This window comes from Echeneis naucrates, chromosome 17 (genome assembly GCF_900963305.1).
Source record: "Echeneis naucrates chromosome 17, fEcheNa1.1, whole genome shotgun sequence".
NCBI lineage: Eukaryota > Metazoa > Chordata > Actinopteri > Carangiformes > Echeneidae > Echeneis > Echeneis naucrates.
Genome location: NC_042527.1, coordinates 11457302 through 11481880, shown reverse-complemented (window position 1 = coordinate 11481880; position 24579 = coordinate 11457302). Strand labels below are relative to the sequence as shown.

Genomic DNA, 24579 nt, shown 5'->3' with positions numbered 1-24579 from the left:
TGGTTACATTAAGGCGAACCCACACGCACGCACACACAAACAAATTGTATTTCTATAGGTAAGATAGCAAAGTGCCAGCTTCTGCCTTGCCCCCACCTCACCCTCCCACAGCCAGCGCTGGCATTGTTTTACAGGCTGGGAAAGTTTTGGTCCATTTGCTTTTGTTGTGAAAAAAACGTTCCCCTCTTTATTTTATTCTGCTGTTTGTTGGGAAACATCTGAAAGAAATTGAAGGGATGAATAACAAAAGGGTCTGCATTCAGTCTGGAGCTGCTGTACTTAAGGATTGTATGGAGGAACGGCCCATCTGCTGGGGGTGCCCTGGCTAGGGAATGCCACAGAGCAGGGCCAGGCTGAGGACCCAAAGCGGGACACAGTCCTGATTCTGGTGGGTCCACATGTGACAAAAGGAGCAAGAGGGGTTTTGTGTTGCTGGGTGCCAGGGCAAGAGAATGAATTTCTCATTTGCCTCCTTAAATGAAAATCAAAAGAAATAAAGGACCTCTTTATCAAAGGAAAAGAAATGTGGAAAAAAGGGTTGAGAGAAAAAGTAAATGATGTACCTAACATGGCAGTTAAGGATAGGATAGCCTTCTATATATATATATATATATATATATATATATATATATGAAGTTTTTGCTTTTTTGTGCTCGTCACTTTTTCACTTGAATCTGTCTTTTCACTTTAATTGTAAATAGTCTGTTCTCTATGGAGGCTCTGTGTAAAAACCAGTCATACATTTCCTCTCATGTTTTCATGCTGTGTAAGTCAGGAAAAGGTAATTCCCACTACTGCATGTAGCAGGTAACTGCATACATGTCACTTACAGCCCTCTTCGTCTTGGGTCTTCCTCCATAGCAGCATGGGGCCTTTCAGAGGCCCCCTAATCCAGCTAATCTACCACACTGAACTTTGAAGGTGGCCTGGTCTGTCCTAGCATGGTCTGGAACTGCAACTGGGCCTGCAACACACCAAGCAAGACAGAATAGAAAAGAATAAAAGCATAAAATAGAAAAGAATCATTTGGAAATATAGTGCTTTAACATTGGCGTCGAAAACAGATGTAAGAAGCCACACGTAGGGTCAGGTGGGCAGGAAATGACTGAGGTTGATAGAGACAGGGTCCACTTTTTACACCAGTGCACGCAAACACACACACACACACACACTGTACACTCATAGCCATGAAACCCTGTCAGGGCTTGTTATAGTATTTTTTTACTTGCTTTTCACATTCCCAGTGTTGTAAAAGTTGTGAAAGTGCCTTTAGTGGTGAAGCTGGTAAATGAATTCATATGTGTCACTCAACAGAGTCAACTTGTTTGCACACATTTGTAAAGAGGGCGGTTGAATTTTTTTTTTTTTTTTAAATCATCCAATGAAACAATTGAAGATATAATTTCGTCTTTAAAAAGATATTTTTTGATAGTTGTTCACATAGATCAATATTTCATGTTTCCAGAATCGCTCATGTTGTAAAATTACCAGCCACTGGGGTGTTAAAACCCCACTCTCAAAGGCGCTTTCTTCCCAGGGTGGGAAAATTTCTGGGAACTGTCTCTTTAAGGCTGTGTGAAGCGCAGGCTGAGTGTAGGGAGAGAGTAAGGGGGACTGAAAAAGCGTGACAACGAGAATGGAGTAGAAAATGAGAGAAGAGGGAGGAAAAGGTAATAGGAAGAAAAACAGATAGAAAAGAAAGCGCTCGGTTCGTTCTGGTGGGCCCGGTGAACTGAGCAGAGCTAAACCGAGCATCGTAGCTGCAAAGCTCAAAGTTTGGGTGGTTGGGGCCGGACCAGGGGTTGAGGAGAGAAGGCGAGAAAGAGAGAGAGCGAGAAAGAAGAGAGAGGGCTGGCTGCCTGGGTGGTCCAGATGGGAGGAACGAGACACAAATAGCTATAATTTACTTCAGGAGGCCTGTAATTACAGAGCCAGAGTCTCTCCGAGCCACCCAGTTCCTGTTGGGATCAAAACCCCACGCTGCAGAGGTTAACATACAAAATGTCAAAAAAGGTTTAACAGATGTCAAAGAAGTCCACAAAAGGAAAGGGTTCCATTTTGTAGTAGCTTTTTTTTTTTTTTTTTGATTGGAAATCTGTCCGGCAAGGAAACTTAAGTGGAAGTCCCAGGGAACTAGATGTCCGAGGACTGTTCTTGTGTTCCAACCACATAACTTTGTACTTGGCTGTGTGAAAACGGGTTAATAAATGTTGAACAAAATCAAAGAAGCAGTCCTCTTTTTGAAAAACATTTGCTTAATTTTTGCAACCACAAGAGTCTCAAAAAGTCTTTAGGAAATTACTTGTTCTATTTCTTCCTCTTGTGGCTCTCTTGGAATAAAAGCTTTATAAATACTTTAAGATTTTAAAAGATTTGTAGGGCCAGATGTGCAAAGAATATCCAACAAGAACATGTTTTCTTTAAGGATGTACTGAGCCTGACACTCAGACTCAAAAGACGCCACTCATGACAGCAAAGAAACAAGGTGACCTGATATTCAGGAGCCCCAGCACAGGTAATTAAAGCCTTGAAAGCAAAGCCTAGAAATATTGGAGTGTGTCTCTTAGGCTCAGAGTTCTAACCTGATCTCAAACTTTTCACAGCGTAAGCTGAATAGTTAGTTTTTTCTTTTCTTCCCATCACTTACAGGAGCCTGCTTCAGGCTGGGGGAGGTGCAGAGTGCGAGGGGAAGAGGGAAATACAGAACGAGAAAACGACGAAGGCAGAGGACGTATAGACAGTATTAAGAGGAGCGTAGGTGAAGCCAGGATGGGGTGCAGCACGGCAAGAGTGAGCAAAAGGGTGACGAGGGTTAAAATTAAGGAGGAGGTAAACCTTGTTTCCAAACTCCCCCTCCCTCTCGCTCTCTCTGGGGTTGTCATGTAGTGGAACAGCAAGAGGGGCAGACGGGCCCTCTGTGATCCAGCGCGGCATGTTTCATGTCCACTTGGCACAGGCACAGATCCCCCCGGCTGGCAAACTCTTTTCAGGGCAACCCTCTGTAATTAGGGGGCTGAAGTCTACCACGCAGCATAACATAGCTTTTTTGTCATCCACTTTCTATCTCTTTTTTTCTCTTCACCACCTCCTCTGACATTCATATTGATCTCTCTGTTCACATATTTACATTGCTTGTTCTTCTTGTATCGAAAACGTTCACAGCCTCCTCTCTTCTCTTGTCGCTCAGCCATTAATGGCGATCCAACTTTTTCAAGTGCCGCATAGATGAGCGGCAGGAAGGCAAAAGTTTTTGTCTGGGATGATCCTTTTTCATGTCTTTGTCAGTAACCGCTGCCCTGAGCGGAGTGGTAGAGGGGTTTTTCGGGGCATCAGAAGGCTGGTTTTCCTAACTAACTGGGCACATCTGTTTCACAGAAGGAGCCAATGAGAAGCTGTATTACTCATTTCTTTTGGCCAGACCCTGGTTTGTGTGAAGTGCCTTCAAAACCAACACTGGCGAGGGCCAAGGGCGTTGGTCGATATATGTGTGCGTGTTCTTGTACGAGTGCGTGCTCATACATGCGCACTCAACACACTTTGTTATACGATCCCAATATGTGCATGTGTGCGTCTTTGTAAGTATGTTAAAGAAATTCTGTGCTGATGTTTCTATTCATCTGTGTATAAATCAAGAATTCAGGATCACATCATTCTTTATTCTTTGTTTCCAGCTGGCAGTCGGGTAAGCACAGAGCTGCGCTACACCAGGGAGAAGCAGGGAGAGGAGTCTGTATTTACCTCACAAATGCTTATCCAGACCCCCAAAGAAGAGGGAACAAATATTCTTACCCAGGAGGCTTTGCTGGTTCATATGGAGGCTGCTCTATCTGCCAGCAAGGTTCAGGTGTCGCTGTTTGGAAAGTAAGCAGAGCGTGGATGTGTTATGTGCATAATTTTAATGTGTTAAGGTTTATATTTTAAATAATGGTTGTATTTTTTTTTCTCATAGATCATGGGATCTTAACAAAATTTGCTATAAATCAGGCGTCCCAATCATAGAAAATGTCATGATTGAAAGGGTGAGTCTTTAAAGGAGATTCTTTTTGTTCCTGTTCAAACAATTTTTTGGCTGATGTCTGACATTTAATCATGTTTTCTGTCATGTTTTCCTAATCCCAGATGATTGACAAGCTATTCCCCTGTATGATAATCACCCCATTGGACTGTTTTTGGGAAGGGGCCAAACTACAGGGAGGCTCCGCCTATTTACCGTAAGTCTTGGAATATTTATCCCAATATTTTTTTTTCTTTTCGCATATTAAAACATTTCATAGAAAGTCTTGGCTCTCCTTTTGCTGTCATTACTCCCATCTGACTTGCCTTGCAGACTAGTGCTTTTGGAGGCTTCTGTAACTTTTAACACATGGTAGATGGAGACATACAGTTGGGCTTTCAGTCGTCTGTCAGTGGGTGCTGTGACTGACAGCGGCAGTCAGTAATAGAGTTCTTTTAGGGTCCAGAGAGGGACCGAAGGGGGGTGTCCTGACAGAGAAATTCAAAGAGAGAAAGTGAGAGAGGGAGATGCTTTGAGCAAGGGAGGGATGGAAAGAGAAGAGATGGCTGCAGCAGCAACTGGATGGTAGACCAGAGGGCGGGCAGGCGGCGGCGGCGGCGGTGGTGGTGGAGGTGGTGGTGGTGGTGGTGGCAGGGGAGCCTTTTGGGTCAGACAATGGTAAGCATTCTTTCAGTTTACGAGTGAGTGTCCATCAGTGCGGGGCCCCGGAGGAGGGGAGGGGGGACGGCTTTGTCAGCTCACGGCTAACACTCGGCATTCTCATGGTAATGCCGCAGGCTCTCAGCTCCCAAGTTGTCCAACAAATAAAATGGGCAGTATTCAAGCCTCAAGTCCCCCGAGGAAGACAGAGAGAGGCTACAAGACAGTTAACAGTGGAGTCTGGGCGTATTTGGGCATTTGTAGATTCAAGTTTGTTTTTTGTTTTTTTCCTCTATTTGGGAAGAAGTTCTCTTGAGAAATTGAGTCACTCAAGGTTTTTTTTTTTTTTTCGTCATCATGTGCGATATTTCAATTGAGTCCTTAGTTTATAAAAGATAGTTTAGATCATAGCAGATGGTTCTTTGCAAACAGATTATTTGTTTCTATTTCTGTCTAGAGCTGCAGAGAGAGACACCAGTATGTTGCATGACAAGCCAGAATTTACAGAAACAAATACAAGTTTCCCATCATTTCCATCTCCCAGTTGGCCTTGCATGAAAACACGGGAACAGAGAGAGAGAGAAGAGTTCTTCAATGATTCCCAAGTATTTCTATAAATCACGAAGTGCTCAGCATCTGTTGTTATTTATTCATTGTTTTCTACTCTGTTTTCACATTGCGCTGTGAGGAACTTGTGGACATTGAGGCCGCTGTCCACCATGGTCAGCTTCCGCTTCACTTCAGCTCTGGTTTTAAATGATAATAAAAAAAAAAGAAAGAAAAGAAAAAAGAATGAGATGGAGAGAGAGGAAGGGGGAAGAGGGAGAGAGGCAGATTGGGAAAGAGAGTGAGAAAGAGTGAGAGAGAAAACTTGGGAGAACAAAGAGCAGCAATCTATGAAAAAACAAAAGGGCTTGGGGCGGTTCACTCAAGCAAAAACTAGCTGATAAAGGAGAGTGTCTTTGCAAAAGGGACCCTGGTATGTGGGAATAGGAGAGAAGCCATTGAAAATCAAACCCAGAGAGACACTGAGATATTTTTATATCCCTCCATCTCTCAATCATATCAATCAGTTTGAATTGTGTATATTTGTATATAGTCATTTGGGCCTAAAAAGCTAAAATTATCCAGGGAGGAGAAAGGAGGCGGCTCTGATGAGGCTTAGAAATCGGGTCTTTGTCAGTAAAAGTCACACAGAAAAGTGTTCAAGTCTCCATCTTCCCTTCTTCTCTTCTCCCTCACATCTTCTGCTCCTTCCCGCCTTATCAAGATGTTTGAGAGGCAGAAGTAATTTTTGTGACTCAGTGCAGGACACTGAGGAATGGAAGCGAGCAGGCAGCCTCCCTGCCTTTTCCCCAGGCATTGTGGCAGTGTGAAACAGGATAATAAACGCTATTTTATCCTGTAGCTACAGCTACTCTGCCGCGTCACAGGGCACAACAAGGAAGCACGAGCTGAACTGAGCTGAAGGTTTCTGAGCTCTTTGGCAGTTTTGTTTGCAAGTTATGAAGTCATAAGTGTGTCTTTGCTCCTCAGGGGTATGCCAGATATCCAGTGGATGAATCTAGATCCAGTCAAGCTGATGGAGGAACTGAGTCAATTCACTTCACTGGAAGGATTTAAAGAGATGCTGGACAAAGCCCAGGTGGGTCACAACTATTCACAATTATCTGGTTGCTTATCTGCATGCATACCCTTTCCTATGTACTGGTACTTAAGTAATGCTGTTTAATATTTTAGGTGGGCCATGCCTACATGAACAGGTCTTGTCTAGACCACTCAGACCCTGACTGCCCCCTTAGTGCACCCAACAAGGAGACAGGAGAGGTAAGTTTAAACAAAAGCATAAAACTTCAGATTTTATATCAACAACGCAGCTATGAGAAGGTGAACAAAGTGTTGTTTTTTTTTTTTTCCATCCTTGTCTCTGTCCTCCCTCCATTCAGAGTCCTAACATTGCTCAGCATCTCCAGGGTGGTTGCCATGGTTTCAGCCGGAAGTTCATGCACTGGCAGGAGGAGCTGATCCTGGGAGGGCGGCTCAAAAACAGTCAGGATACATTGCTGAGGTGGGTTTTTATTAATGCATGAAAAGACGAAGTACAGCCTGCAGTTTCAGGTTGTTTTCCGTAGTGTGCTGTGATTTTTGGAAGATGTAAACATAAAAGGGTGGAGCGGTTAGAAAGTGAGCCGTCGTGACTCTTGAATCTCTTGAAACTCATGCAAGGAATGCCTCGCACTGGGAGGGATCGGTTTCCTGCATGAACCCGGTTCAGGATAGGCCAATTAAAGATGATTGACAGTCACATAAAGCCTCCCCCCGCAAACAGCCTGCTACACATTTGTGGTGTAAGTGACCAGGAGAAGAAGAAATAGAAGTCGGGTAAAATAACATGAATTCCCATTTTTCTGAAGCTGACACTTGTCTTAATCAGGCACTCTCCAGAGTTTAGTTTAGGTTTTTTTTTTTTTTTCTATTGACTTCAGCAGAATTTAAAGGCCATACAAGTGGAGTGACAGCACTGGGTCAGAGCCCAGATTATGACCCACACAGGCCCAACAGAGCCTTAAGTGAAAGAGGATTCCAGTCCCATCTGCAAGAGCCACACTTACTCCTGGATATGATATACGATCATCTCTTTCATATTTTGAGCAGCACTGCTGCTCACAGTGCCGGTGCCAAGAAAACCTGAGGACATCTGGGATAGTAGCCTGGAGAGCCGCAGACAGACAGACAGACAGACTAGATAACAACACCTGCTTTTGGCTGTTTACATAGGCAGACAGACAGGCAGGCAGACAAAATCCTCGAAGAAGCAGCACCTGCTTTTAGCTATTCACAACAAGAAAAAGGTTTAGAAATACCACAAACTTTTAAAGAGTCAGACGTGGTGATTTTTAATGTGCTAGTTCTGATGTAATTATGCAGTTGAGGTTTCAACTCAGTTTGGCACACAATAAACCATGTTTAATGAATGAGTCTGACATCTCTGATTTATCCTGACATTACATTTGTGCGCTCTGCAGTGCGGAGGCTCTCCAAACCATGTTCCTGTTGATGAGCCCTAAGCAGCTGTATGAGCACTTTAAAGATGACTATGAGATCCACGACATCAACTGGAATGAGGAAAAGGCCACTGCTATTCTTGAGTCCTGGCAGAGGAAGTTTGTGGAGGTGCGAGCACACACACACACACACACAGACACACACACTTTCCATGTACATTCAAGTGTCTACACTTCAAAGAAAAGCTGGACAGAGGTAGAAATCATGAAGGAATAAGTTGAGAGAAATTAGGCTGGCTTTGCTTTGCTAAACACAACCTCACACACACACACACAACTTTGAAATTATTGTGTAGTGCCTGAATTCCATCAGTCTTCAGGTCTCTCGTAGAGCGTATTGCAGGGTCAATTAAGGAAGTAGGTTCTTGTATACGTGTATATATGTGTGTGTTTGAGTACGACCATGTGTGTGTAAGTGTGTGTGTGTCAATCATCTCTGTCAGAGCCCTAGTTATAGGAACAAGCTGTTGCTGTGATAGCTGACACCCACCATGTTGAGAGTAAAGAGGGAGGGAGGGAGGGACCTGTGGATGAGGGGAAAGGAAGGTCGAACTAATACTTAAACTGAAAGATGCCACAAAGTACACACTACTCCAACATTAAAGACCAGGAACCGATCCAGGAGGGATTATGAATGATGATGGTCTGGAGAGGTGAACAACTCTGGGAAGCTTTGGTCCATTCATGGCACCGAGCGGCGGGAGCAGCCTCCTGAGCCATCCGATCCCATCCCTTTCACCTTTGACCTCACAACCTCTGGCATCTGCGCTCATTACTCCTCAGTTGTCATACACGAACACGAACACACATGCAAGCACACACAAGCACATGAGAAACACATACACATTCATACTCACTTCCACACACATTTCAAAGGCAGAGAGGTCCTCTTTTTCTCTTAGGGTCTTAAAATATGGGCTTGTAATTGAGGCTTCATGGTCCACAAGTGGTAATGAACTGGTGTTTACCTTCATGAGATAGGACTAAAAGTCTAAAGGTGATACGGTACCGAATATATATTCTACCATACCCCCTCTACAAATGTAATTCAGCTTTTACAGATTTGCTCACATGCAACCGATTTGTTTCCCTCAGGTCGTCCATCAGAGTATCCCCTCTAACTCCAGCCAGTCCATTCATGCTTTTTCCACCACAACCCTCAATGACATCATGAAGTCTTTTTCTGACGTCAGTGTCATCAGGGTGGCCGGAGGATACCTGCTCATGGTCAGCATATCAACTGATTATATCTGACTAGGAAGTTAATAAGTAATTAGGGCAGAATCACTGATCCTCTCAATCTCTCTGTCTCTTTAGCTCGCCTATGCCTGTGTGACAATGCTAAGGTGGGACTGTGCTAAGTCACAGGGGGCTGTGGGCCTAGCTGGGGTGCTGTTGGTGGCCCTGTCAGTGGCTGCAGGACTGGGTCTCTGCTCCCTGCTCGGCCTCTCCTTCAATGCTGCCACCACACAGGTATAACACAAAGTACTGTTTCCTGGCATTTTTTGAGAGTCCACATTTAGGCCTGTCACAATTAAAAAGCTCATTCTAACCCTTCATTCTCCACTGATCTGTTTCCCATCACAGGTGCTTCCCTTTCTGGCACTAGGGATTGGTGTGGATGACATGTTTCTGTTGGCTCACTCCTTCACAGAAGCTGGAAGTAACATCCCGTTCAAGGTACATTTAGGACTCCCCTCTCCTCCCCTCCCCTCCCCTCCCCTCCCCTCCCCTCCCCTCTCCTCCCCTCCCCTCCCCTCCCCTCCCCTCTCCTCTCTTCTCTGACTGACTTGTACCTGTGTTTGTTTTAAGGAACGCACAGGAGACTGTTTGCGTCGCACTGGTACCAGTGTAGCTCTGACTTCCATCAACAACATGATTGCATTCTTCATGGCGGCTCTTGTACCCATCCCTGCCTTGCGAGCTTTCTCTTTACAGGTATGTTTTTCACACACACACACACACACACACCCTCTCAGGCATTTGCACAGACATGAACACATGTACACAATCGCACACCGAGAGGCCTGAGGCTCCTTTGAAAATGAAAGAGATAACTTAAGAGAGGTGACATTTATTCAGAGCAAGGAAAGTCTTTGTTACTAGTTTTATTGCCGCCCGTACCTACAGGGCCAACATTTTTTGTATGTGCATGTCTCTGCGTGTGCCTGTATATGTGCATACATGTGTATATTGAGTGTGTACATGTGTGTAATGTGGAGTAATCAGAGCAAAGAGGGAGAGAGAAGCAGACAGAGAGAGATCGAGAGGGAAGAGGGAGGGAGAGGCAGATCAGTATATCACTGGCCCCTTCAAGGCGGTTTGCTCTGATCTGTGACTAACTGTGGGTGGTCTGAAACACACAAGCACAGACCCAAATAGACACATACACATAGACACGCTGGAAACCACAGCCAGTTAGAATGTCAGCTTTAGGGGCTGGAGTGAGTGGAGAGGTGGTGGTGGTGGTGGTGGTGGTGAAGGATGATAGTTGTGCTGAGACTCACAACATATATATTCTCCCCCCTGCTTCTTTCCCTCATTCTTTCTCGTAGGACTTTCTTCCTGGCACTATTTTCTTTCTTTTCACTGTGTCTCTCCCTCCCTCTCCCCTCCTGGCTCGCTTAGTGCTGGCAGTGGCTGGTGATTTATAAGAAGGCTTTTTCTTTATTTTTTGGGCTGTGGTCAGAGACACAGAGAAGCCGAGGAGACCTGACTCTCCCAAGCTGGATAAGAGTACCTGCAACTTCACAGCCATACTGTTGCCTGTGTTTTGCTCACCTAGTGTTATCATTCTCCCCAGGCGGCCATCGTGGTTGTGTTTAACTTCGCCATGGTGCTGCTCATCTTCCCCGCCATCCTCAGTTTGGACCTCCACCGACGCGAGGACAAGCGTCTGGACATCCTCTGCTGCCTGTACAGCCCCTGCTCCGACCGTGTCATCCACCTCTCTCCACACGAGCTGTCGGATGGCGGAGAGCAGCCGCACACACCTACAACTGCAACAGCACACACGCACCAGTATGCCGGGGGATCTACGATCACCACCAGCACCCAGATCACCACCACAGTACAGGCGTTCACTCAGTGTGATGCAGCAGGGCAGCATATTGTTACGATTCTACCACCTACCTCACAGATCTCCACCAGCCCACCTTCCATCATCCTCTGCCCCACTTCTCAGGCTCAAGGTAAAGGAAGTCATAGTAAAACTCTTCATACTCTTTTTCTTACCTAAAAACTCAATAGATTCGTGATGCCAAATCATTAAGCATTGTTTCATTTTCTTCTTCTAGCCATCACACCTTCTCCAACCACCACCTCAGTACCAGACCCCTATGGCTCCCAGCTCTTCACCCCTACCTCCAGCTCCACACGGGACCTCCTAGCCCAGGTCGAGGACTCTAAATCAGGAAAGAAGTGTGTCCCACTTCCTTTCCTGCACTGGAACCTGTCCACCTTTGCCAGGGAGAAATATGCCCCTCTGCTTCTGAAGCCAAAAAGCAAAGCCATTGTTGTGGTCCTCTTCCTGGGCCTCTTGGGCCTCAGCCTGTATGGGACCACCATGGTACACGATGGCCTCTACCTGACCGACATTGTGCCACGTGACACCAAGGAGTACGATTTCATCGACGCCCAGTTTAAGTATTTCTCCTTCTACAACATGTACCTGGTAACCATGGATGGATTTGATTACGCTCGGTCACAAAGGCTGCTGATCCAGCTGCACAACGCTTTCAACTCCGTTAGATACGTGGTCAGAGACAGCGACAGCAAACTGCCTCGCATGTGGCTGCACTACTTCCACGACTGGCTCCGAGGTAAGAACACAAGCTGAGTAATATTATTTCATTTTGAATGAGTCATGCACTGATTTAATCTCTTTCCCCCAGAGGGTTTTTGGTAACGATATCACAAACTGGTAGAAATTGCAAAGGGGTTTTTCAGGTGTACTTTTTACTAAGAACAATGGCAAATAGGTGCGCGTGTGTGTGTGCGGGGGTGTGAATGTGCGAAGGGTGAGTGAAAGTTCACAGTTCAATCATGCTGTTTACCCCCATCCACCTGGGCTCAGGGGTGGTGAAGTAGATGAGTTTGGGTCATAGGTTATCTTTGAATGTGTGTGTGTGTGTGTGTGTGTGTGTGTATTTGTCCTTAGGGCAGGACATGTCAGAGGCCCAGTCAAGAGGAAGTAATAGCAGTTCAATCAGAGCCAGCTGAAGGAAAAAAAAAAAGAGAGGGAGAGAAATTGAAAAAGAAATGTGATATTTCATACTTTCAACATCACTGTCCAAATAGGAAAATGTCATTTTATGTTAATAGAAGTCATAACATTTCTAAATAGCAACCACAATAATCCATTCTCGTTTGTGTATTTTTCACGCAGGTCTACAGGCAGCGTTTGATGCTGACTGGCAGGCAGGCAGGATTACCACTGACAGCTATCGTAACGGCACGGAGGACGGAGCTCTGGCGTACAAGCTCCTCATCCAGACCGGATCCAAGAAGGAGCCTTTTAACTATAGCCAGGTATGTCCAAGAGCTGCAAAGAAAAAATGGAAACTAAAACACAATCCACATGTCCTGTGCAAGGTGTGTGGCATTGTCGACACATATGTTATTATTTTTACCATTTATTCTGACAAAAACTGAATTTTTTTCCCCAGTTAACATCTCGTAGGCTGGTGGACGCAGAAGGTCTGATCCCCCCGGAGGTGTTTTACATTTACCTGACAGTTTGGGTCAGTAATGATCCTCTGGGGTATGCTGCCTCCCAAGCCAACTTCTACCCTCATCCCAGAGAGTGGATTCATGACAAGTATGACACCACGGGAGAGAATCTACGCAGTGAGTGTCTTTTTTTATTTGGCCAGATGAGAATCACCTGACATTGATTTGTAGTTTGAACATGATCACACCTCAAATCTCTTCCTCTCTTGCAGTCCCAGCTGCAGAGCCCCTGGAGTTTGCCCAATTCCCCTTCTACCTGAATGGCCTTCGCCAGGCTGGTGATTTTGTGGAGGCCATTGAGAGCGTGCGAGCCATCTGTGATGAGTTTAGTCGCAAAGGTGTGTTCAACTACCCCAACGGATACCCCTTCCTCTTCTGGGAGCAGTACATCGGCCTCAGACACTGGTTCCTGCTGTCAATCAGCGTGGTGCTCGCCTGCACCTTCCTGGTCTGCGCAATTCTCCTGCTCAACCCCTGGACCGCCGGCATCATTGTAAGTTTCCTCAAAATGTGTCCTCCTCCTCATCTTCTTCGTCTTTTCTATTTTCTGCTATTTCTGTCTCACCTTTTCCTCCTAATCTTACCTTAACAACATCATCGCCCCCTTCCTCCCTCTCCTCTCACCCTCTCACTTTCTTCTCACCCTTCTCAGCACAGCTCAATAACACCGTCTAGGGGGCCCCTTCTTCTCTGTGGAGGGCCGGTGAACACACACACACACACACACACACACACGGGGACCTTTGTCATTCTAATGTAGGCTGGGCTGGCCTTAGAAAAGGAAATGCAAAGAAGCAAGAAAGGCTTTGCCCTCCTGAAGCCTCTACCTCCAACTCCCTCGCAGCTTTTGTCAGAGGAAGAGGGAGAGACTTGGGGACAGGACAGATCTGCCCACTTGCGACCTTGGCCTGCTCGAGCCATCCATCAGGGATGTGTGTGTGTGTGTGAGTAAGTGAGAGAGAGAGAGAGAGCGAGACAGAGAGAGACTGAGAGAGAAAGAGACAGTCTGAGTGTGCAGTGTTTGGAAAACATTTCACACACAAGCTGGTGGGACCGCTGGTCCTTAAGGGCCCCCCAGACTCCCACACATACACAAATCCACATATTCCTGTCCATTGGTGGGGGCTGAAGTGTAGCACAACAACAGTGCCAGTTTCAGTTGGAATGTATTTCCCCAGCAGCACTGATTGAGACAACAACACAATCCCACAATCCGATCTCCTCAGACAGAGACAGGCTCAGCTACATGCATGCATGGTTTCCAAGCATCATTTTCACCCAGCCGGTATGTGGTGGGGCAGTAAAATGGCTTTTATCATTTCCAATTTAACCATGCCCTGCTTGTGGCCGCTGCTGGGATCAAAAGCTCCTGCTGGCCAGGAATGGTCTTTCCTCCTCGTTTGGTAAGACTTGTTGTTAGTATTTCTATTGGCTGTACCCGATCACAGCTATTAAGACATCAGTAAACTGATGTACTTCATCACAAAATAAAATTAAGCCATGCAGGCTGCTGTCATGCTGAGAAAATGGCGACTTGGCAGAAAGAAACAAATGTACATACATTTTGTGCGATCAGACTGACAGAGTGCCTGCACAGTTGTCTGAGACGCTGTCAATCATTTTAGCCGCCTAAGGGAAGGAAGAGGAGGAAGATAGGGAGGCGAGGGGGGTGCGTAGCCTCAGGGTGGGTAATTTGATGCCATGTGGTTGAAGGCCTGAGCACAGGGTCAAATATTGTGTGAGGTGAAACAGCAAGGGGGCTCAACGCGGTCACACAAGAAAGACACATTCACTTTTATTGCCTATGTGCTTTTACATGCTTTCGTCTTTGTTAGGATGGCTTGTTTGGGCTTCACTGTTTACTTGCTTGTTTCCTCATCATCCCACTGCTTCTCAAGCACTGGAAGTTGAAAGTGGTTTCCATGTTTTTTGTTCAGGTGTTTATTTTGGCCATGATGACGGTGGAGTTGTTTGGCATCATGGGTCTGATTGGCATCAAGCTGAGCGCCATCCCTGTGGTCATCCTGATCGCCTCTGTGGGCATCGGAGTGGAGTTCACTGTTCACATTGCACTGGTGAGTGTCATCGCACACATGGAAATGTCTACTTTACACTAGCACGTCACTACGTGAGAGTGTATTTTTCGCTGCAGGGATTTGTAGTCCATTTTATGAAAGCAATAGGCTACAGCCATTAGCTCATATTTGCAGCACTTAAGAGTGCAAAGCACTCCTGTGGCTTCATGCCTGAAATGGAAAGTGATTAAGGTAAAATAAGTGTGATTAAAGATTTACAAGGGAACCTTTGGCTTCCTGGTTCATGCTGGCAGTCTTGTAGTGTAGCGTAGCGATCCTCAACAAAACCAAAGACAGGAATTCTGAAGCGTGCCAAGCTCAGCCGCAAGCACAACTTTTGTGTGATCGGCGAGATTTCCAACTCATTTCTCTTCCCCACCTCCCTGTCTGCCACAGGGCTTCCTGACAGCAATTGGCAACAGAAACAAGCGCTCGGCTGTGGCTCTGGAGCACATGTTTGCCCCGGTGGTTGACGGAGCAATCTCCACGCTGCTGGGCGTTCTCATGTTGGCAGGGTCAGAGTTTGACTTCATCATGAGGTGAGTACGTCTGTTTGTGTGTGTGTGCAGCTCTCTGTGTGTGCATTTGAAAAGCTGTGCTGACTTTGCATGTGTTTGAGAGCGACTGTACTAACTTTTGCCAGCACGGGTGTCTCCACCCTCCACAGCCCATATGTCACCTGAGGAAGAGGCAGTGTTGGTTTTACACTACTGGTGTGTGTCTGTGTGACAGTTGTCTAGTCTCACCCAGGGACAGGGAGGAAGCCTTGTTGGTGGTCAGGGGTGCATGCAGATGGAAACGTTATACCCCTATTTATGCACACACACACTCAAAGTGACAAATATGCACCTGGTTCTGTCACTCTGGGCACACACACACATCCGTCTCCCCAATCTCAGAGCACAACAAATGGTGAAAACATCAAGGGTGTGTAGCAGCTGCTCGTAAACATGGAAGTGTTCTGCTACCCACTGGGTGGTGTCTCTCACTCACTCGTTCTCACTGATTCTTTCACACAAACACACACGAGGAAATCTGTAAAAATTCCTATCATCCGTTTGGCATTCTCTCCCTCCATGTTAGGCGCTGTAATAAAAAGTGGAGCTAAATTTGAAGTGCTTAACCAGTCAGATGGTGTGTAGCCCACCAACAGATATCACTGCCCTGTTAATGGATGTGTGTGTGGGTGCGTGCATGCATGAGCGCACGTATGTACATGCAAGTGCAAACTGTGTATATATGTATAGTTGTGTGCGCGTTTGCTATCCCTGCTTCATGGTCAGAGTGGAAAAAAAGGCGAATAGCTCAATGTTTTTCAGCCGAATGTGGTCTCGGCCCAAACCCGAAACCACAACCTTGAGCTCATAGACTGCAACAGGCCTCCATGACATAAAAAGCAGAGTTTTTCTGCAGAAACTGAGACAGGAGGCAGAGAGAAGGAGGAGGAGAAGAACTCTGAGGGTGGCTTCCATGCGAGGATATGAATTCCTGGTGGGTGGGTGGATGATTATTCGATGAATGGATCCTCCACAGTGTTGAATTGGAAAGACAAACGGTGTAAATATGTAAGATTAGAGAAAAACCGAGACCTAAGAAGTTGTTGGGTTGTGATGAACTCAGAGCGTTTTCGTCTTGTTTTTCTTCTTTTCTCCCATGCTCGGGAGAAAGATAGTTTTCAGAGAACAGGGTGAGAAAGAGACAGAAGGGTCGAATGTCTCTGTTGGAGGTCTGTAGCTGTGGCTGTGGTCGGGTGAATGGGGCAAGCCAGAGCTGGCTAGCTGGGGAGTAGCATAAATATACTGTTGTAAACATCTCCTGGCCTTGTAATGCATTGAATAAACAGCAGAGCTAATTCAGCACTGCTCAGCCTTCTCTCACACACATACACTTATGTATCACGCGCACACACACATGCATGCGAGCCACATATGCACACACATACACACACACAGCAAAAATACACATATGTACAGGCATGTAAACACATATGCTCTGTTACTCACACACACATACACACGCGACTCCCCAGGCCCTGACAACGAATGGAAAAGATTACAGTTTATATAAACAACAGAATTCCTAACAGTGAGACGCTGTTGGAGGTCCCACCAAAGTCCCTCTCTCTCTCTCTCTCTCTCTCTCACTCTCTCTCCCTCTCCTCTTGGGTTTTTTTTTTCTGTTTCACTGTGTAGTTTTGGGTCAAATAAGCAAGGGAACTCAAAGTTGGGCTCCGATGCTTTGCCATGAAAACAAAGATGACCTACTGGTGATTTCTCCGCCTGCATGTTATGGTGCTTTAATTCAATGAAGGACGCCAATTCAGTATCTGTGTGTGGTTTTAAAGACAGTCATGGTTTGAGCAGACAGCTCGAAACTGAGACGATCTCCCCTGAAGTGTTTTGTCAAAGCTGGTTAGGATGACATGTGTTGTGCCTCTGATGGTGGAGTAAAACAAGGACAGTGGTTAAAGAGGGAAAAGGGGCAACATATTAGGAAGAGCATTGGGCTGAAATTGGTGCAAACGGGGGATTGTGAAAAATCACACGCAAGCCCTTTTTGCTGAAGAGTGACCTTTGTCAAGTGAAAAAGTGGTAATAACTTTAGTATTCATCCATTCAGAGGAGAGAAGCATGCATCCTGAAGACTCCACAGCGATTGCCCCTGTCCTTGTTTGCTTTTCTTATTCCTCATTCCAACAATCGTTTTTTTCTTCTTTTCTTCTTCTTTATACTTCTTTAAGTCTGACTGGTGGTTAGCATCTCACTGTCTCTCTCGTTCTGCTTTCTGTTAGTATTTAAGTGGAGTCCTCTCTAATTTTCTTGGGGAGCTCTTTCTTGTGGCCTGCCTCCACCCCTGGCCTCCTCAAAGCTCCACTGAGATGCACGCACACACACACACACACACACACAAAAGAAGAAAAAAAACATTGCACACACATATACCCACAGTGTGAGTGAAAAACAGCGAGAGAAAGTCTTGTAGCAGCAGCAGTGGAGGCATCAAAGCATGTTTTAGTTGGACTGAGCGGGGAATCAGATTTGCACCCCCCACACCCCCCTGCCTTTGATACACAAACACTGGGCTTTCCCTGACTTCTTCCCCTGAGCTACTTCCCTTCCTCATGTGCCAACTATGCATGTTTGGAAACGTGCGTGTGCATGTGTGTGTGTGTGCGCACGCTTGTCCATACGAAACATCAGGACACTGTGGTTTGTGGTCTTGCCCCGTTTCTTGGGTCACATTATAAGATAACAACAAACAAAAAAATGTCAACTATTAAATGTTTCTCACTTAGTTTAAAAGCGTTGGGAGTTTTGCTGAATCCACCTAAATCTTAACCAAATCTCAAAACTCAAGATTCAAAAGAAAACAGGATTAAATGGTTTGAGGCTCTGTGTGACTGAGTATGTGCACATTATGCACTTTCTGATGCATTTGTCTGCGCAATCCAGCCAATGCAGACAGTAGGCTGGTAGAGTAGGGTTGGCTGACATGCTCATGTAAGCACAGAGGTACTTTGTGATGCCTGATCTCAACTAAACGGAGGGAACAATTAGCAGCTGACAGGAAGTGCCCTTATTTGTCATTCTTTATCTTAGCTTCACTTCTTGTTTCTGTGAGGTTAAAAAAGACAACAGGATGAGTCCTACTACTTAGATTTTTTTTTAATCTTAGCTAATTGTGACTTTTTGAAATTTTCCGTTAAAACACATCTTTCTTTCTCTCTTTCAGGTATTTCTTTGCTGTGTTGGCCATCCTCACTGTGTTGGGGATGCTTAATGGCCTAGTTCTCCTGCCAGTCCTCCTTTCCATGATGGGGCCTCCAGCTGAGGTCACACCAGTTGACAACGCCAGCCGTCTGCCCACACCTTCCCCCGAGCCTCCCCTTCCCCCACCCATGACCCACCACGGCTATTACACAGGCCACCACAACCTACGCTCATCTCGTCAGCAAGCTTTTTCGGAGTCATCAGACTCTGAGTATTACTCTGAGATGACGACCACATCAGGGATAGGGGAAGAGGATTACAAGTACTGTGACCGGAGCGCATACATCACATCGCACACAAGCGCCCCGCCTGCTGCGTCTCACATACTGCTGGAAGCCAGCAAGAACCCCAGCTTCCCCAAGCTCACGGTATGCTGCATGACCACACAGATACCAAGACGTTCTGTGAAGGATCTTCAAGAATTCATTTGTTTGTCTCCAACTAAATTGTGAACATGTGTTTTTTGTAGGTGGTGAAGCCTTTCAAAGAGAATGCAGCAGGCGCTGGTGGGAGGATAGAGCCGTTAAATGACTCTTCACACAATGCACAGTCACCGCTCAGCTCCCAGGTTACATGCTGGGATGGAAACAAGCGGGAGCAGCAGCAAGGTCTTCACAGGCTGCGGGCCGAGTCCAGCCAACACTTACCCAGCGACAGAGCCCACTTCCCTGGGAGGACTTGTCAAAGCGGTCCCAGGCTGCAAAACAGCAGAGGACCTCAGCCAAACAGGACTAAGGGGCAAAGCTATAGCAATAGCACCTCCACCCTGCCAATACAACAAGGCTCAACTGGGGGGCCTGTTACCATGGTTACCGCCACAGCCTCTGTGACGGTGGCTGTGCATCCAACCTTGCCAGGGGTGGCATACCAGGGCTACATGCATGAAGGTTTTGATACGGACAGTGAGTCGGACTGTTTTGAGGCTGATAAGAGGACTTGTGCTGACAAAACAAACTTTTCTTCATGTAAGAGAGACGCTCTAGAGATCCAGGACTTGGAAGCCACACAGTTCCAGACAGAGCATCAGATGGGCAAAACACAAGGTGAGTCAGCAGATTGGCAGTCTTAGACTTAGACAACCTGACTTGTAATCTTTTAAATCCGCATATTGAGATCTTACAATTTACGATTTCTAGTTCTTCATGCCTTCATTATGTTTGCCAGCGTTTTATCAGTGTCTAATTCCTTTCTCTGCTGTGTATGTGTGTGTGTTGCAGGTGGGTTGAGGATCCAAGCAGCCAAAGATTGCTAGACTCTCACACATTGTGCCTTCTCTCTTCAAGTCTCTGGCTGCTTCTCAGAGCACATCATACCATGTCTTGAACTCTCAACTGTACATAGACCTCACACAAAAAAGGAGAGGATTTATTTCAAGGACATATTACAAGAAAAAATTACTTGTTTTAAGAATTATATAAATCTATGAGTATATATTTTAATACTAAAAAGAGGGAAGCTATTTAAAAGAGTACTGTATACTCTTCTGTAAAAGTTCAGACGTAAAAGATTATTTTTTTGTGGGGTAGTTGTTTTTTTTCCCCCACAGTGTATAGAATAAGAAATGTGCTATATGTAAAAAGTGTCCACATAAAAGTGAGATGTTAATAAGATATTAGGCTATTGAACATACATGGTCAGTGTTTTATTTCTATTCGTATTGTTATTTTTTTTTTGTTTGTTTGTTTTGTTTTATTGTTGTTGTTGTTTTTTTTTTTTTTTTGCTGCTACACTTCAAAATAATTTTAAGTGATTTGCCTTAAAATGCAGTAACCTCCTTCTCCTCTTGCTTAAGTCTGACACACTCTCGTATGTTTTTGAGTGTAGATATTCTCTGTCACAGTGTGCGCTGTAAAAAGCAGAGACGTGCATAGCAGATACTGTTTTCTCGACAGTTGTAACCACCGTGCCTTCAGTTTTTGCCCCTTTCTTGTTATTGCAGTGTTCAGAGCTCAGTATTGTCTTCGTGCTTTAGTCTAAATACTGACTCTGTCACGCCCAGACACCGAATGTTTGCCAAGAAGCAGTAGTAGATGGATGTCACCATCTGTCTAACAGCACGCTGACAGGGTCACGTCGAATTTCGATTGCATGATCCCTTTTTTGTCCACGTGTCCCAATGTCCTCTGCGGTTTTACACTACTTGAAGGGGCTGTGATAAGATTTTTTTTTTTCTCATCTGCAGTTTTTGTAAGCTCTACAGTGAGGGAAGTTCACTTTGTGATAAAGCTGTTGTTCCCCTCCTTGTATTATTTTGAAAGGGAATGATAAAAATCCAATGCAAAGGGAGTGATTTTATTTTGATATTATTATTTTCTCCTTTCTTCTTTGTTGGCTGCTTTATGGTTGGAGTACGTAGATGCTGTTGTGACCCTGTGCAATTTTGCATTATGTAAACTGACTGTCTTTTTGAATGCCCTCTCCACTTTCTAATGTCTCGTTCTTCTTGTTAACGCAAACCTCATGTACGCCACGTTCTTTTTTCATTCTTAAGATTATCATTTTATTAGCTTTACAAAGTTTCTGTTATCGTTGTTCAGTATTGGTCTCATCACTGCCAAGTTAAATTGCAGGGAAAAAAAATTATTTGCCAACTTATTTGTTTTGTTGTAATTTTTTTTAAGTGGCAGCTTTGGTTTCTTTTGTAAATATGAAAGAAAGAGTTAAGTAGCTACTGTGCAATTGAAGACTGAAGCAAAAAGGACAAAGCACCATTTACAGTTGGATCAGACCGTAGAGAGCCGGGACGTGTTGTCAGACAGCGGTGAGGAGCTTACAGAAAGGGGGATGAGGGAGGAGCTCCTGCATTAGTTTGAAGTTTATTTCAAAAAGAATTGTTAATTTCATGCCATATAAATTATTTATATTAAAAATTTATTTTTGTAGTTTGTACAGATGTTAGTATCTAGACTGAAGTTCTATTTTTAAAGAGTAAATATATATTATATATAAATATATCTATTTGTTGCTGAGTTTGTTTTGTTGTTTCATTTTGTTTGCATTTTTGAATGGGGGTATGGGAGGGAGGGGTTGACAACACTTTAGAGCAGAGGCCTTTTTTTTTCCTTTTTTTTTTTTTGTGGAGCAAATGGGGCAATTGGAGGACCATGAAGGAGGTGTGTAGGAATGTGTCACTGTTACACTTTGTTTTTGAGTTTCCTCTTGGCCCTTCCCTCTTCATTGTCTTTTTTTATTTTCTTGTCCATGTCTAAAACACTGTGACTTCTGAAAACTATGCTCAAGAAAAAACCCTCGTGTGACTGTTACGTTCCCTCACCTGCTATAGAGATTTAACTAACAAAATAAAATGAATGAAAAAGTGTTTCTGTAGTCTTTGCTTGTGTGTCTACCCAGTCACAAAGGTTGTATACTTTTATATACTGCAGATGAGCTAAAGCCGACTGTTTGCTGGATAAAAATGCTCTTCTAATTGCCTGACTTGCTTATCAGTGTGAATTATTGAGTTGTCAAACAAAAGGTTTGTGTCACTGTGTTGATATTTTAAACCCAAGGAATCAGCTGAAAGCTCAAAATACTGACGTGTTTTACAGGTTAAGCAACAAACATCAGACAAATCATAACACAATAAATGTTAATATTCAGTGTGCATTGTTTTACTATTGCACTATTAAAAGACTAAAGTACCATTTCTTCTATAGTTTCACTTAAAGAATAAGAAAAACTGTTACAGAACATGGACTTGAATCCTAGGCAACTTACTACAAGTTAGTGCGCAACGTTTGGTTCATTGTTTGCACATCAGCCGTAAATTAAACTATACATCGTGAACAAGGGTTCATGTGGTATTTCACAATCAAACTGTTTCAACATGTCTGCATAAAATATGGTGGCATCAGTTTCTCCATCCATCCACAACTTCTCTCCAGATGAATAAAACGTGACTGCTAATGTGAAAGTCTTACATGGTCCCCAGAGGAGCATCCCAAAAGAATTTTGTGTCACCCGGCCAACTTGCTCTTGGCCAGTTCTGTCAAAGATGAGTAAAGCTACCAAAACGTATAACACACGTTCAAATTCATGGTTACCAACAGTTGAAACGTTTTCATTTTGGGTATTTGAATAAGCAGATTAGATGAGGCCATTCACATTGGTATAACTTTCACAGTTGAATTGTTCATTTTCCCGGTCCATTTTCTATTGTGTAGAATATTATACATATGTGGTTATAGCATCACCCGATTTTGTGTTTTCTTGTACTAAACATTAGTTTCACAGACCAAAGGATGGCTGAAAGGACATTGATTGTATATACAGACAGAACATGATGGAGACAAAAAAAACTTGGATTTCATTGTGATACCATTGTGATACCACTCACTTGCTTTTTGTTGGCACATGTCTTAATATTGGCACACATTTTGAGGTATGTATTTTCAGGACCATTTCAAACATCTCCACTTCATAAACAATGACCACTTAGTGAGAAGCACTGAACTGGAGCATTGAACCACCTGTAAAGTGTTTGGGATCACTGGCTTCCTGGATCATTGTTGTGACTTGTCTGTCTAAATGTTTAACACAGTGAACGTGCACATACACACACATACTCACACAAACGTAATATGCATGCATGTCCTACACAAACCTAAAATCCCAAATGCACAAAAAAACAAATATGTACATGCATACAGCCACACCCTTACACACGCGTGCACAGACACACACACACACATATGCGGGCCCACCTGTGTAGATGAAAGGTAGATGCTGTAAATTCCTTCACTTCCCGCACAACAGCTCCTCGTTCTTCAGCCCAAGCAAAGCAACCCATGTCTGAATCTGATACCTCGTTCTTTTGAAGTTACTGTCATGCTTGTCCACCTCGAAATGAAGCCACACACACACACACACACGTATAAGGAGACAGAACAACACAATAGTTATGTATTCAGCACAACCTAACTTTAATTCTAATTTATTTAAATATGTTATCTTTCTCTTTTTCACTCTGTCACACTCTCTAACACACATACCCAAAGTCGGTATACAGAGCTGTCCACATTGATGTCTTTCTAAAGTTGGAGGTCAAAGAGAACAATTTGCCCCTCTAGTGATGTCATCTTGGGAGCACATGTATGTCTAATGACAAGGAAATTAACAGATGCTGCCCAGTCATGGGCCATAGCAGGGCTGGAGCCTATCTTAGCAGGCTTTTAGGGGAAATCAGTCATGAGTAACTGAGAATGTTTTAAATAAAAAAAATGCAACGTTCAGTCCGTGTTCAGTGTGTCCTAATCAACACACCGCTGTTCCCTCATCTTTATAGACAAAAAACCTCTTGCATTTTATGGGTTTTGTAATACAAAAGCATTCTAATTAAAGAGGGAGGATGTGAAATTTCTGAAGCACCCATTCATTTTCCTCTAAATGTCCCAGAAAAAAAGGAAAAAATTAAGCTCAAATATGATAGCACAGGCTGGTTTCAATATACTGAGCCTACCACCCACCCACACACACACACACACACACACACACACACACACACAGACACACGTTATTTTGGGATTGCTGGGTTTCCCAAAAGCACATAACGATAGCTTAATAATTTTGTGTGGTTGTAAATTTGTTGTGGTTGATTTTCAGGTATGGATGGGGTAATGGCTGACACACCATATGTCAAACAAAAAATCGAGTCAGATGAGTCAGGTCAAGTGTGCAGAAGCTGTAAATTACATAGAGTGGTATTTCAAATTTTGTACGAAGGCCGCTGAGCTGTTGTTTCTCTGTTCAGATGCTGTCTAACATTATCTGTCATCACAGGATTCCTCACATGTGCTGTTATGTTGTGATGCAAAGTGTGTGATGTGTGTGATACACCATCTGCCTTCTCACAGTTAGTTGACTATGTGTGAAATGGTTTAGTTTGCATTATTGCAGGACTCTGTGGAATCACTTTTTTGCTGTTAATGAGCAGTAAACTGATGTCAGAGAGAAGCAATACACAGACTGAACTACTACAACTATACCTGTTTTCATGTCGCTGCGAAAATGCCGTGAATGAATAAATTGTTTTGAATGTTTATGAAAATATGATACCTTCTTTCATCAACTGCAAAGCAAATTTACTTTATAATTTATTTCTAATTAGCAACATGGTTTGCTAGTTGATTTTTTTTATACAGAAAATTAACTCTACTGTTTTAAATTTTATTGACTGCATTTATGAAGGAATCAATAAAGGGATATATGGGACAATATGGAAAGAGGGATAATGTCACAGTCTACGGATTATACACAACAGGCAGAGTATAAGGCAATGGTAAGAA

At 44.2% G+C, this 24579-nt stretch overlaps 1 protein-coding gene across 1 annotated transcript in view; it reads left to right on the top strand.

The window, feature by feature from the left end:
• Positions 1-21300, top strand: part of ptch2 (patched 2) — a 28819-nt gene extending 7519 nt beyond the window's left edge. The window contains exons 3-23 of the mRNA XM_029524677.1: positions 3672-3861; positions 3950-4019; positions 4120-4211; positions 6191-6299; positions 6395-6481; positions 6601-6722; positions 7681-7828; positions 8815-8946; positions 9037-9192; positions 9307-9399; positions 9532-9657; positions 10523-10910; positions 11016-11540; positions 12107-12249; positions 12387-12567; positions 12663-12943; positions 14388-14525; positions 14922-15064; positions 18258-18663; positions 18765-19338; positions 19513-21300. Of these exons, the coding sequence (XP_029380537.1) occupies positions 3672-3861; positions 3950-4019; positions 4120-4211; positions 6191-6299; positions 6395-6481; positions 6601-6722; positions 7681-7828; positions 8815-8946; positions 9037-9192; positions 9307-9399; positions 9532-9657; positions 10523-10910; positions 11016-11540; positions 12107-12249; positions 12387-12567; positions 12663-12943; positions 14388-14525; positions 14922-15064; positions 18258-18663; positions 18765-19338; positions 19513-19547 (4139 nt within the window). The 3' untranslated portion in view covers positions 19548-21300. The remainder of the gene's footprint in view (positions 1-3671; positions 3862-3949; positions 4020-4119; positions 4212-6190; positions 6300-6394; positions 6482-6600; positions 6723-7680; positions 7829-8814; positions 8947-9036; positions 9193-9306; positions 9400-9531; positions 9658-10522; positions 10911-11015; positions 11541-12106; positions 12250-12386; positions 12568-12662; positions 12944-14387; positions 14526-14921; positions 15065-18257; positions 18664-18764; positions 19339-19512) is intronic.
• Positions 21301-24579: the final 3279 nt, after the last annotated feature.